At 40.0% G+C, this 15,024-nt stretch overlaps 1 protein-coding gene across 1 annotated transcript in view; it reads left to right on the forward strand.

Moving 5' to 3' along the window:
- The window catches only part of LOC133605413 (uncharacterized), a 646,046-nt gene that overhangs the window by 190,096 nt on the left and 440,926 nt on the right, over positions 1 to 15,024 (forward strand). Inside the window, exon 7 of the mRNA XM_072913499.1 lies at positions 971 to 1,129. Within this exon, the coding sequence (XP_072769600.1) occupies positions 971 to 1,129 (159 nt within the window). The remainder of the gene's footprint in view (positions 1 to 970; positions 1,130 to 15,024) is intronic.

The following is a 15,024-nucleotide window of genomic DNA, read 5'->3' on the forward strand; positions in this document are numbered from 1 at the left end:
TACCGCGCTGGGAGGACGTTAATGTAACTCGCCCTCGATCATTCTACAGTTATAACGTGATTGGGCAGGCATGTTTATATTGTGGGAAAGCGGACGTGAATACAGGCTGTCCTCACTCAGGTCTGCATGGAGCTGGAGGGGGCGTGGCCTCCAGCTCTGCCTTAATTTCGGGAGATTTTCGGGAGAAAATTTGTCCCGGGAGGTTTTCGGGAGAGGCGCTGAATTTCGTGAGTTTCCCGGAAAATCCGGGAGGGTTGGCAAGTATGCAAAAGATGGAGCTAACTGTTTTAATGACATTCAGACTTGGTACAAGGATTTGGCCCCTTATCGGTTCAATTGGCAATGGTACCCATCCCTAATGTCATCATTTCAACGGGCAGACAGACTGCAGATGAAATAATACAATTATTTTAGTCAGATAAGCAAATATGATTATTTATCACTCATCACGCACAAACTGACAAACATCACATTAAAGAACTGTTGTTTTCCATAGGCCAGAGTTAATGAAATCCAATTGTTTTTCTTGTCTGATGGAGAGTCAAATGGGGGAAGAAATAAAAAAAAAAAATGGCTCCGCAAATCTCGTCCTGAAGTTTCAGAGTTTCACTTAAGCAAGCACTTCAACTTTATGATTTGTTGACTTGCACTTTTATTAGTCCAGAGTCAAAGCAGAAACTGTTGGGTTCCTTGGCCGGACACAAGGCTTTTATGATGCTGCTTTTCACTGCTATGGCGACGCAGCCGTGGCAAGCATGCCTAAATGATACTTTCATGTCGCTCCTTTCGTAGCTGCAACGGTTCCGCGCCTCATTGTGTGCCTCTCCTCGTTGGGATCACGCTCTCCGCAACGGCTGGCTGGCTGACTGCCGCCTCCTCTCTGAGCATTTGGAAAGGCTTCAAAAGCGTACACGGGTTGACGAGAGCAAACATATTCTTCTGCTGCCTTTATCTGTTTGCTGCCCCTCAGTTACAGACAGTGAGCGACGTTAGCGCGGCCCTGGATCGCGCCAACGTCAGTCTGCATGCGGAGAGGCAGCAGATCCAGGATCAGTCTGATCACGCGAGCAAAGAGGCGGAGCGTCTGCAGCAGGAACTCACCTGTGTGCGCTGCAATGCTGAGAAGAAGGTAATTGCTTTTATTCCAACACCAAAACAACCATTGACACCTCATTGTTAAAGTTAAAGTTAACTTTAGGTGTGGTGAAATTACCCTCTGCATTTGACCCTTCCCCTTGTTCCACCCCCTGGGAGGTGAGGGGAGCAGTGAGCAGCAGCGTTGGCCACGCTCTGGAATCATTTTGGTGATTTAACCCCCAATTCCGACCCTTGATGCAGGGAGGTAACTGGTTCCATTTTTATAGTCTTTGGTATGACTCGGCCGGGGTTTGAACTCATGACCTACAGATCTCAGGGTGGACACTCTAACCACAAAGCCACTGAGCAGGTTAATATTGTTATTGATACACTGTAAGTAAGCACTCAGAGTATGCGTATGTTGACTCCTACAGTCGCCGGGTGCTTGCTCTACAAAAACAAATGGGCACAGGGGTCACTATTTATGGTCAGGGTGTGCAGGTTCGATCTTTTCATTTCCGATATGAATCCAGTTACAATATCAGCACAAATCATACATGCCTTATTTTACGGACCATGGGGTGCACCGGATTATAAGGCGCACTGCTGATGGTCTATTTTTGATAATTTTTCATATATTAGGCGCACCAGACTATAGGGCGCATTACAGGGGTCATATTATTAAGATTGTTTTCAAAATGGAAAACACTTCCTTGTGGTCTAAAAAACATGTAATGGTGGTTCTTTGGTCAAAATGTTGCATAGATTATGTTTTACGGTTCATCTCCATGCCACTTTCTGAAAGTCGCTTCTGGATGCGCCGTTTTGTGGGCGGTCTTATTTACGTGGCTCACCTTCGGCAGCGTCTTCTCCCCGTCATCTTTGTTGTAGCGGTGTAGCGTGCAAGGACGGAGATGGAAGAAGTGTCAAAAGATGGAGCTAATGGTTTTAATGACATTCAGACTTTACTTAAATCAATAAAGGAGCAGCATCTCCTCATCTGGAAACAACACCGGAAATGTGACCCGTACAAAAATGTCTGACCGGAACTCTAATAACTAAAGTTCCTTGGGTGAATAATATAAACTCACTACACCGGTATGTTTTAGCGCTTTCATGGCGAGTTTACTGACAGATATAAGTAAGAACTTTACACTGCTTTATATTAGAAATGGCAACAGTGGAGGATGAATGTCACATAACAAGAAGATATAGGAAAAGAAGAAGCTTATCAACCACGACATCGATGCGGACGCGCGCAATTTTTTCAGGATTTACGCAGATCCCAAATGCAGATCAGCAGGTACCGGAAGGTAAGAAAAGTTGCTTTTGCATACTATTGCGAAACAAAACACCAGATAATAAGTCTTACCTTATACACACACCATAATAATACTCGTATGTTTAATGCGCCGACAATCCTACAAGCGGTGCAGCTTCATAGCTTACCAAAGTCGTATTAAAACATTTTGATAGATTTTTGAGCGCCGTGTGTAATGTTCTATATTTTCAATGTAACATTCAAAATGTTTGTGTTGTTTACTTGAGTCATATTGCCATCGCAGTGGCAATATACACTTATCTCTCATGTTTGACTGCAATCCACTGGTCACACCATGTATCAAATTAAAATAGCTTTGAGGTGGGTAAGCTCAACCAAACGTATTCCTTACATTAGGCGCACCGGCTTATAAGGCACACTGTCGAGTTTTGAGAAAAAACTGATATTTTAAGTGTGCCCTATAGTCCGGAAAATACGGTACTTTTATTATGTGGAATGTTAGAAAAACATTAGTTTTTTTTGTCATTAAATACATTTTTACCTGCACTTTGCCTGCTGTATCTGCATCCTGGGGTCACGAACAACAACACCCAACACCAGAATGTAGCATGTGTTTCTGTAAATAAATGCAACAATGATTATTTGATACTGGTTAATATTTACAAATGTTTTAGACTGCAATGTTTATTGTTCAATTAAGGACACTACATAAAGGTCTATGTCTAGCCTGAGTGCTATGATGTGCTTAGATGTTGTGTAGCTGCGAGCTCCTAGAAGTCTATAGACACCCATGTTTACCTTTTGTAAATGACTTCACTAAAATACAAGAGAATGAGGACATTTAGATGTTAACTGTCAAGATTGGCTCAAGTTAACACACTGCAAGACTGCTTGTATCAGAGATTTCACATGCAAGCTGATATTAGAGTGTCCGCCCTGAGATCGGTAGGTTGTGAGTTCAAACCCCGGCCGAGTCATACCAAAGACAATAAAAATGGGACCCAATACCTCCCTGCCTGGCATTCAGCATCAAGGGTTGGCATTGGGGGTTAAATCACCAAAAATGATTCCCGGGCGTGGCCACCGCTGCTGCTCACTGCTCCCCTCACCTCCCAGGGTGTGATCAAGGGTGATGAGTCAAATGCAGAGAATAATTTTGCCACACCTAGTGTGTGTGTGAGACAATCGTTGGTACTTTCACTTTTTAACTTTATATAATCCATACTTGTTTTTCCTCTGCTGATATTGCACCAATAGCAATATCGGATCGGAGCACCCCTACTGATTAGCGGCAGGTTAGAAAAACATTGGCATCAGCAGCTGTGGCTCTAAACTACCTCTTTTAAAATGTTTTTACTTAGCTGTTGTGTGTTGTTTAATATCCTCGCTAATAGATGACAACATTGTCTTTGAGAGCTGCATTTGCTTTCCACTTAAAAAATTAAGTTATTATACTTTATATCACCATAATAATTATCTCCCCAGGTATGGCATGCTTCCAATTAACGCAGCATTCTCTTTAGGTACAGGTAAATAAAATATAATGAACTAATAATTAGAGCATAGACAGTAGGACACAGTTAGGGAGTAAACTGTCTCATGGTATAAAAACGTCCATTGCAAATGAGAGAAAGTCCAACTTCTTACAGGATTCAGATGAAATGTAATATTCACTTTAATGTAACACATTGTCTTTTGGCACAATGGAGCTGATAAGAGGGTCACACAGGTGCGGCGATTCATTTAAATATTCAATTTTCTAATGTAATGCTGACGGACATTGTCTATTTCCGACAATGGAGTTGATAATAAGGTTTTAGATAATGGCTTACTTTAGAGCTGAACTGAAAAAAAGGCACTTAGTTAATAATAGACAAGATTCGGGATTGTTCTGCTAAAATTAGATTTGACCAAAGGAAAAGAAACATGTTCATACGCTTCAGTGCCTTTTTGACCTTTTCATTCTCAGCCCTTTGTGGAAAAGTACAAAAATATATGCTAGTGATGTATATTGACTTTCAACCTTGTGTTAGAATTGCTCTCTAACCGGTGTGTTTTCACATCTATTTCCTCTGTCTTTGGTGCATATACATATAAGTGGTGTACATTTTTGCAGAGTATGATGTGTCCTCCATGTTTAGATTGTTAGCCTTCAGTCCCAGGATCCAGTTTCTTCTCCACATATGGTTCTTCTTAATGCACGCGACTGCTGGTTCTCTGATCTCTCCGTCACACGTCAACACATGAACAGACGTCCGTTCCATTTGTTTGTAGACGGTGGTAATAATAGGGAGGGATTTTGTTGTAGGAATTCAGTTCCCACAATTCCAGTCAACACAAAAGTTTTTTTTTTTGGATAATGTAGTCAGCAAAGGATTTGTAACATCGTGATTCATTCTTAATCCATCACATTAAGTCAATCATCATCAAGCGTGTGGTTACAATGTAGTCTATAGTTACTTCTTTAATGAGATTACATGTTACTCAGGGCCAGCCCGAGGCTTTTTTGTGCATAAAAGACAAAACCAACAAAAATGCAGCTGATGCATGTTTAACATTATATTTAAAGAAATAATGTATTAATATTTTACAAGTTTTGTAAATATTTCTATTTATTATGAGTAACCACTTTCTAACAATACAAAAATATATTGACAACTACAATTCATTTCAATCCAATATGTTTAACAGTCATGTGTTTATATTCCAGATAATGTCCAAAGTAGTCTTGTCCCGATACCAATATGTTGGTACTGGTACCAAAATGTATTTTGATACTTTTCGGTACTTTTCTAAATAAAGGGGACCACAAAAAAATGGCATTATTGGCTTTATTTTAACTAAAAATCTTACGGTACATCAAATATATGTTTCTTATTGCAAGTTTGTCCTTAAATAAAATAGTGAACATACAAGACAGTTTGTATTTTAGTAGTAAGTAAACAAACAAAGGCTCCAAATTAGTCTGCTGACATATGCAGTAACATATTGTGTCATTTATCATTCTATTATATTGTCAACATTATTAAGGACAAGTGGTAGAAAATGGATTATTAATCTACTTGTTCATTTACGGTTAATATCTGCTTACTTTCTCTTTTAACATGTTCTATCTACACTTCTATTAAAATGTAATAATCAGTCATTCTTCTGTTGTTTGATACTTTACATTCGTTTTGGATGATACCACAAATTTGGGTATCAATCCGATACCAAGTAGTTACAGGATCATACATTGGTCATATTCAAAGTCCTCATGTGTCCAGGGACATATTTTCAGAGTTTATAAACATAATATACATTTAAAAAAAAAACGAAAATAGATTTTGTGATGCTAAAAAATATTGATACATAGTAGTATCGACTAGATACGCTATTGTACTTGGTATCATTGCAGTGGATGCCACCCATGGCATTTGTTTACATTCAGGTGAGCTATGGTGTGTAGTGAATCATGTTTAGCTATTCCTCGTCCTGCAGGTATGATCCTTGTAAGAAACTTACTTTATTTGTCGCCATGGAGACCAGGATTAGTGATTTAGAAGTAGCTAAAACACTGCCGACTGCGGGTGTACTTTAGCCGCTAGCTAGCCATGTCTTAAAGCACCTCTTCCTGAGGGTGTTTCAGTGCTATAATTCCACCTTTATCTTTAGTTTTTAAGCCAAAATGCGTTGGTTCTCGTCTGCTCCTAAACCAGCAATGACACGACGTGACGACGACGACGGGTGGAGCGGGTGGGTTTAAGACCGGTACTTTTTAGAGGCTGTATAGTACCGAATATGATTCATTAGTTTCGCGGTACTATACTAATACTTTTATACCGTACAACCCTAGTCCAAAGTTTATAAAAAACGAGTTTACATTTACATTGGGGAAAGAAAAGTGTCCAATATTTACTACCGCTGTGAAGCCAATTCAAAAGTGCTATGTCGCTTCAGCATTTATTTAAAAAGTATACAAAACACGATAAATGGGCAAAAACTATGAAAAAACAAATGTTCTTTAGACATTATATCTCCAGGGAAATTGTTTTGTTTTAATATCAATTTAAATAGGACGGTCCTTTTAGAAACACGACCACAAATCTGACACCATGACGACTACGAAACTGACAAACAGTTTCTACCCACGGCCATCAGGCTTGTGAATGCTAACTTGTGAATGCTAGCTCCCCCCCCCCTTTACTTTTGTCTTTTTGAACAAAAGACAGCTACCATGACCACCCCCGAACTGTGAACCATCACTGTAGACACTTTTCACCTTTGATCACTAAAGACACTTTAACTTTTGCTGTGACCCAAGGTCACCTCCATATTTATACTGTTGACTGTCAATCAGAATGTGCAATAATGTTATGTTACTTACTGTGCCTTGTACTGTATATACATTTTTATTTTTTATTTTTAGCTGAGTACCGTGTGACTTGTTGAAGGGTGGACTAGCAAAGTAAGATTTTCATTGTACAGCAAACTGTCTGTTTAACTGTGCATATGACAATAAACAATCTTGAATCTTGAATCTTGAAATGCAAAGCCAAGCTAAATTAGCACTTATCCCAAAAGGTTTTAGAATGGACTTGGCCGCGACGCCGCGAAACCAAACTAAACCTATTACATCGGACATGTTGACTCACCGCTAGGGGTATAACGGTACGTGTATTTGAATTGAACCGTTTCGGTACGTTGGCTTCGGTCCGGTCCGGATGTGTACCGAACGAGTTTCCACACGGACATATTAAGTAGCGTAACGCATGTTGTGTAAACAATGCACACTGAGGCACAACACACGGCATGCTAGCAGCTAACGGGCTACGATAGACTGACCATACGTCCTCTTTTCACCGGACAGGGCGGAGTTTCTTAAATGCCTCCAATGTCCGGCATTTTGAGTTAGGGTTTTCAATGTACGCTCAGGGTTAAGAAGGGGTTAAAAACAAAACAAATTGTGCGCGCAGCAGCATTCGTGAGGGAGGGGCAGAGACAGAGAGAGCGAACGAGTTATTATCAACGCGCATGCGTGCCCACGCTCTGCTTTTTATCCATAGATTTATCAGATTTAATTTTTTATTATCTATAGCAGGGGTGTCAAAAGTGTGCCCCGGAGGCCATTTGCGGCCCACAACTAATGTTTTAAAGGCCCACGGCACATTCTAAAAATAGTATTAAAATAAACAAAAACATAACAAAAGTGAAATAAAAAAGCTTAAAGGTTAAATGTAATTTAGAAAAAGTTGCAATGTTGACTAATAAAACAAAGCTGTTATTTTTTCTTTCAAACTGTCATTGCTCAAAACATAATATTGAATCAAAATCAATGTTATTATGAATTATTGACCTATCTAAGGTTCCGATTACTTCACATCAAATATTCCACTAAGAAAAATATTTTTGGTGGAAGATTTTGCAAATTTGGTAAATAAATAACCCAAAAATGTATATTTTGTTGTTTTCTTACTGTTCCGAAAATGAACCGAACCGTGACCTCTAAACCGAGGCACGTACCAAACCAAAATTTTTGTGTACCGTTACACCCTTACTCACCGCTGAATAAAGGTATAGCAGAAACAAAGTACAATGGTATTCATGAGGTAATTAAGTCCATCTAAGTAGAACAAGCAAAACACCTGCAGAGCATGACAACCACGATAATGATCAGCGACAGAAGTCGCCATAATCCTGTGGTTGTAGCCCTAGACAACTGCATAGAGTGTTTATGCCCTGATGGTGCTGCAACAATATGCAACAATACCTGGAAGAACAGCGTACACAAGGAGTAAGATAATGCTTTGTCCCCAAAATGGTCACAGCCAAGAGATGTGCATGTCTTTGTAGGCCTATTTTAAATGATTTAATCATACATAAATATATGTTACTCACAATAGTTTACAAAAGTAAATATGTCCCCTCACATTGTAGTAACCATTTTCTACGATTTGGAGTAGTCAGTGTACAGCGTATGTAGGGTCTGGGGGTGCATGAGTGCTGCCAGCACTGGGGAGTTGTAGTTCAGCAAGCAAAATGTGCTTGTTTTTTACCAATTACAGTGCAATATTTTGTAAAAAGCTTGTGATTGCTCAGTTCTGTGAGTTTGCAGTGGTGTATAGCAGTGTTTTTCAACCTTTTTTGAGCCAAAGCACATTTTTTGCATTGAGAAAATGCGGAGGCACACCACCCGCAGAAATCATTAAAAAACTAAACTCAGTTGACAGTAAAAAGTCGTCGTCACAATTGTTGGATATGACTTTAAACTATAACTAACTATGTATCAATATAGCTCTTGTCTCAAAGTAGGTGTACTGTACTGTCACCACCTGTAACATCACGCTCTGACTTATTTAGACTTGTTTGCTGTTTTCCTGTGTGTAGTGTTTTAGTTCTTATCTTGCGCTCCTATTTTGGTGGCTTTTTCTCTCTTTTTTTGTATTTTCCTGTAGCAGTTTCATGTCTTCCTTTGAGCGATATTTCCCGCATCTACTTTGTTTTAGCAATCAAGAATATTTAAGTTGTTTTTATCCTTCTTTGTGTGGACATTGTTGATTGTCATGTCATGTTCGGATGTACTTTGTGGACTCCGCAGTAAGTCTTTGCTGTTATCCAGCAGTCTGTTTTTGTTTACTTTGTAGCCAGTTCAGTTTTAGTTTTGTTCTGCATAGCCTTCCCTAAGCTTCAATGCCTTTTCTTAGCGGCACTCACCTTTTGTTTATTTTTGGTTTAAGCATTGGACACATTTTTTACCTGCACACTGCCTCCCGCTGTTTCCGACATCTACAAAGCAATTAGCTACCGGCTGCCACCTACTGATTTGGAAGAGTATTACACGGTTACTCTGCCGAGCTCTAGACAGCACAGACACTCAACAACAACACATCATTTGCAGACTATAATTACAAGTTTGCAACAAATATTTTTAACCCAAATAGGTGAAACTCGATATTCTCCCACGGCACACCAGACTGTATCTCACGGCACACTAGTGTGCCGCGGCACAGTGGTTGAAAAACACTGGTGTATAGCAATCAGTGGTTGATGAATGGAATTGAAAATATTACATTTTAGTGGGAGTTTTAGAGTTAGCAAGACTCCATGTACAAAGCAGGTGAATTGACAGGAATTTGATTTATGGTTGCAAACCGGATTTTTGATGCATTCCAAAATCATGCTATACAGACTGGTTTACATACAGAGGAGTCTTGATTTAATCTTGAACAGGGTTCGTGAAAATAAAAGTTTGTATAGTGAAGCAAAGTTCCCCATAAGAGACAATGTAAATACGAATAATGGGCTCCAGCCTTGACACAAGTCCATATTTTAGTAAAGGTTTGTACACTTTGATCACAACATAAAAATGTACATTACTGTAAATAAAAAAATATATAATAAGGGGGTGATAGATCAACGTTGTATTTCATAACAAAGTCAAAACAACAACAACAACAACTAGCTGAACTGTCCTGATTTGCAGCCACCCCTGCCAACACACACACACACACACACACACACACACACACACACACACACACACACACACACACACACACACAGCCACTAGCCCTGTGGTGCACTCAGTTTGGAAAAAAAACAACAACAAAAAAAAACTCTCCAACAATAACAGCCAGTTTGCGACAATAGGAATACAAAATTAAATCCACTTTACCTTGTCAGTTAAATCTTCTTGGCATGCAGCGGTAGAGAGGGGGGCGTTGGGAGTGTCGACAACACCGAAAGCGATCAGCCCGCCCACAAATTATGTGCTGTTGGGCCCAAAATGGCTGCGCTCCAGACACGTAATGAGTAGATGAAAGACTGTGACAAGGTTCATACACCAAAGCAGAAATGCATCGAGATTCCACTGTGATTTTTAGACATATTATTAGTACTTAATGCACACATTCTATTTCAATTACAGCAAATATTTTCATCCACAATCAAGAATAAATCATCTTCTATGAAAATGATCATTTATTTGATTTCAAGTTATGGAAAAAGGAGGAGAAATACTTTGTTTCTCAGACTGCCTAACTTTATTAAATTGTTCAAGTAAATTATTACTTGAATAAATGTGTCAAATTCTTCCTGTTGGCTATAAGGAAGTTCCTAATTAAGTATTATAGTCTTCAATTCTTCCCAGTCAATGCCATTCTATTGTTGTAACGATACCAAAATGTTGGTACCGGTATCTGTACTAAAATTATGTTGGTACTTTTCTAAATAAAGGGGACCACAAAAAAGTGTATTATTGGCTTTATTTTAACAAACAATCTTAGGGTACATTAAACATATGTTTATTATTGCAGTGAAGTCCTTAAATAAAATAGTGAACATACTAGACAACTTGTCTTTTAGTAGTAAGTAAGCGAACAAAGGCTCCTAATCAGTCTGCTGACATATACAGTAACATTGTGTCTTTTATCATTCTATTATTTTCTCAACATTATTAAGAACAAGTGGGAGACAAATAATTATTCATCTACTTGTTCATTTACTGTTAATATCGGCTTACTTTCTCTTTTAACATGTTTTATCTACACTTCTGTTAAAATGTAATAATCACTTACTCTTCTCTTGTTTGATACTTTACATTAGTTTTGGATAATATCACAAATGTGGGTATCAATCTGATACCAAGTCGTTACAGGATCATACATTGGTCATATTCAAAGTCCTCATGTGTCCAGGGACATATTTCCTGAGTTTATAAACATAATATACATTTAAAAAAAACAAAAGAAAATGTTGGGATGCCAAAAAATATCGACATAATTATAGTAGTATCGACTAGATACGTGCCTGTACTTGATATCTTTACAGTGGATGTTAGGTGTAGATCCACCCATGGGGTTTGTTTACATTTTGATGCCGTGAGCTACGGTGTGTAGTGAAGCATGTTTAGCTATTCCTCGTCCTGCAGGGATGATACTTGTAAGAAACATACTTTATTTGTCGCCATGGAGACCAGGATTAGTGATTTAGAAGTAGCTAAAACACTGCAGACGGCGGATGGACGTCAGCTGCTCGCTAGCTAGCCATGTCTTAAAGCACCTCTTCCTGAGGGTGTTTCAGTCTATAACTTCACCTTTATCGTTAATTTTTAAGCCAAAATGCGTCTGTTCTCCCTTTTCACACACTGTGTCTGCTGTAAATACTCCGTGATTGTGTGCCGCCGAACATGCTCGTCTGCTCGTAAACCAGCAATGACACAACGTGACTTCGACGCGGGCGTGTTGGGGTGCGAGACCGATACGTTTCAGAGACGGTATCGTACCAAAAATTATTCATTAATATCGAGGTACTATACTATCAATGTTAATCAATCAATGTTTATTTATATAGCCCTAAATCACAAGTGTCTCAAAGGGCTGCACAAGTCACAACGACATCCTCGGTACAGAGCCCACATAAGGGCAAGGAAAAACTCACCCCAGTGGGACGTGGATGTGAATGACTATGAGAAACCTTGGAGAGGACCGCATATGTGGGGAAACCTCACATCCCCCCTCCCCCTCCCTCCAGGGGAGACCGAATGCAATGGATGTCGAGTGGGTCTGACATAATATTGTGAGAGTCCAGTCCATAGTGGGGTCAGCAGGAAACCATCCCGAGCAGAGACAGGTCAGCAGCGCAGAGATGTTCCCAAACGATACACAGGCGAGCGGTCCACCCAAGGTCCCGACTCTGGACAGCCAGCACTTCATCCATGGCAACCGGACCTGTGTAACTCCCCCTCCACAAGGGATAGGGGGAGCAGAGGAGAAAGGAAAATAAATGGCAGATCAACTGGTCGAAAAAAGGGGGTCTATTTAAAGGCTAGAGTATACAAATGAGTTTTAAGATGGGACTTATAATATATACTAATACCGGGATACCGTACAACCCTATGCCATTCATCCATCCATCCATCCATTTTCTACCGCTTGTCCCTTTCAGAGTCGTGGGGGGTGCTGGAGCCTATCTCAGCTGCATTCGGGCGGAAGGCGGGGTACACCCTGGACAAGTCGCCAATTCATCACATGTCCAACACAGATAGACGGACAACATTCACACTCACATTCACACATTAGGGCCAATTTAGTGTTGCCAATCAACCTATCCCCAGGTGCATGTTTTTGGAAGTGGGAGGATGCCGGAGTACCCAGAGGGAACCCACGCAGTCACGGGGAGAACATGCAAACTCCACACAGAAAGATCCCGAGCCCGGGATTGAACCCAGGACAACTCAGGACCTTCGTATTGTGAGGCAGATGGGGGCCATGGGGTTAATACCCCTGGGCCACCGTGCTGCCTCTGTGCCATTCAAATTAAAAGTATTCTTATGAAAATCATATCCACGTCTTTGAATATTTCCCAACAGTATGAGCAACACTGGTGCAGTTTGTGGCTCATATGACTTTACTAATTGCTAATAATTGTGAGCATGCAATCTTCTTTTTCCAGGAAGTAGACTGCTTGATTTGATCATGTGTTGTTTTGGACAAGGTCGAAAGTGACGGCGAGACTGAGAGGAAGTAGAACGTAATAAGCACCATTGTGAAAGTTTTGTTCAGGTCTTCAAGGCTGAACCAGAACTCACATTCTTTAGAAAAGCTTAATGATTCTTCTCTCTCTTACGACTCCCCTGATTTTTCTTGTTGCTCATTTCTTTTTCTTCCTTGCCACTTTTTTCCCCTTTCATCCCCTCCCCGTCACCACCAGCACCCCCAACTGTACAAATATTATTACACCCCCTCCTGTCGTCCTTTTTTTTTATTTTTTTTTTTACTTCCCTTTCTTTATCTTGTCATAGCCTGTCAGTGGGGATTCTGTCTGTGCAGAGTGTTGTGTGCGCGCGTATGCTTGCAAACACATTGAGACCGCGATACACTTAAGAGCTCATTGATTTAAAAATACCTTCGATATCGGCGGTCCCCTCCCGCCGATTCGTTCAGGAGCTTATCACGCAACGTAGACATCCGCACACACAGATATGCATATAAAGCAAAAAGCTCTTACTCTAAAGTTTCTCCTTAAACTTTGTGATTGACCTAGTTAGCGTGTCATTTTGACAAGGTGTCTGTTTTGACACAACGCTCTCTGGTGTTTATCAACATCCATTCTGCCTATCACACGCTCACATTGGGAATTGGCGCACGCACACGCGCTCGCATAGATGAAATGAAGCACCAGAATTCAAGTTTTTGTCAGGAATGGGATGGCGCACATTGTGTTTGTGATGTGGAGGTGAAATGGTGCTGGAACTTTGATTACACCGGTCATTGTTTTTAATTCATGGTGCGACCTGGGATTCTGTGTTTCTGTCGAAAGTAACATCTATATTATCTGTATAACTGGTATTGAAAGAATCCACGTAAAATCAAACGGTAAAAAATGTACTGAATATCAGTTGCGTTCATGGTGTTGCAATTTCACATGCCTGATAGATAGCGCTCAAAAGGAAGGGTGCACTTTTCAATGTGCTGTAGCTCGATGCTAATTTACATTGGAAATGCCATAAACATGCTACTGATTAGCATTAGGGATTTTACATGGCAATTTCAACACCTCCAAATTTGGTACTCAAATTTACAACTACTGTATTTTCCGGACTATAATGCACACTTAAAATACTTTTTTTTTTTTACTCAAAACTCGACAGTGCGCCTTATAACCCGGTACACTTAATGTAAGGAATAAGTTTGGTTGAGCTTACTCACCTCGAAGCTATTTTAATTTGGTACATGGTGTGAGAAGTGTGACCAGTAGATGGCAGTCAAACATAAGAGATAAGTGTAGACAGCACTATGATTGTAATATGTCTCAAGTAAACATCATTTAAAATGTTCCATTGACAATATAGAACATTACACACGGCGCTTAAAAATCTATCAAAATATTTTAGTATGACTTTGGTAAGCTATGAAGCCGCACCGCTTGAAGGATTGTCGGCGCATTAAACATTCAAGTATTATTATGGTGTGTGTATAAGGTAAAACATGTCTGGCGTTTCGTTTTGCAATAATATGCAAAAGCAACTTTCCTTACCTTCTGGTACCTGCTGATCTGCATTTGGGATCTGTATAAGTCCTGAAAAATGTGCGTGCGTACGCGAGTCGGTAAGCTTCTTATTTTTCTCTATCTTGTTATGGGACATTCATCCTTCGCTGTTGCCATTTCTAATATAAGGTAGTGTAAAGTTATTACTTATATCTGTCAGTAAACTCGCCATGAAAGCGCTAAAACATACCGCTCCAGTGTGTTTACATTATTCACCCAAGGACCTTTAGTTATTAGAGTTCCGGTCGGATGGTTTTTCACGGGACACATTTCCGGTGTTTTTTTCCAGATGAGGAGATGCTGCTCCGTTATTGATTGAAGTAAAGTCTGAATGTCATTAAAACAGTTAGCTCCATCTTTTGACACTTTTTGCACTCCCGTCCTTGCACGCTACACCGCTACAACAAAGGTGATGGGGAGAAGACGTGCCGAAGGAGAGCCATGTAAATAAGACCGCCCACAAAAAGGCGCATCCGGAAGCGACTGTAAGGAAAGCGGCTTGAAGATGATCTGTAATTTTGACCAAAGAACCACCATGACATGTTATGCAGACCACAAGGTAGTGTTTTCCATTTAGAAAAAAATTATATTAATATGACTCCTTTAATGCGCCCTATAATCTGGTGCGCCTAATATAT

The sequence above is a fragment of the Nerophis lumbriciformis genome, linkage group LG07 (assembly GCF_033978685.3).
Source record: "Nerophis lumbriciformis linkage group LG07, RoL_Nlum_v2.1, whole genome shotgun sequence".
NCBI lineage: Eukaryota > Metazoa > Chordata > Actinopteri > Syngnathiformes > Syngnathidae > Nerophis > Nerophis lumbriciformis.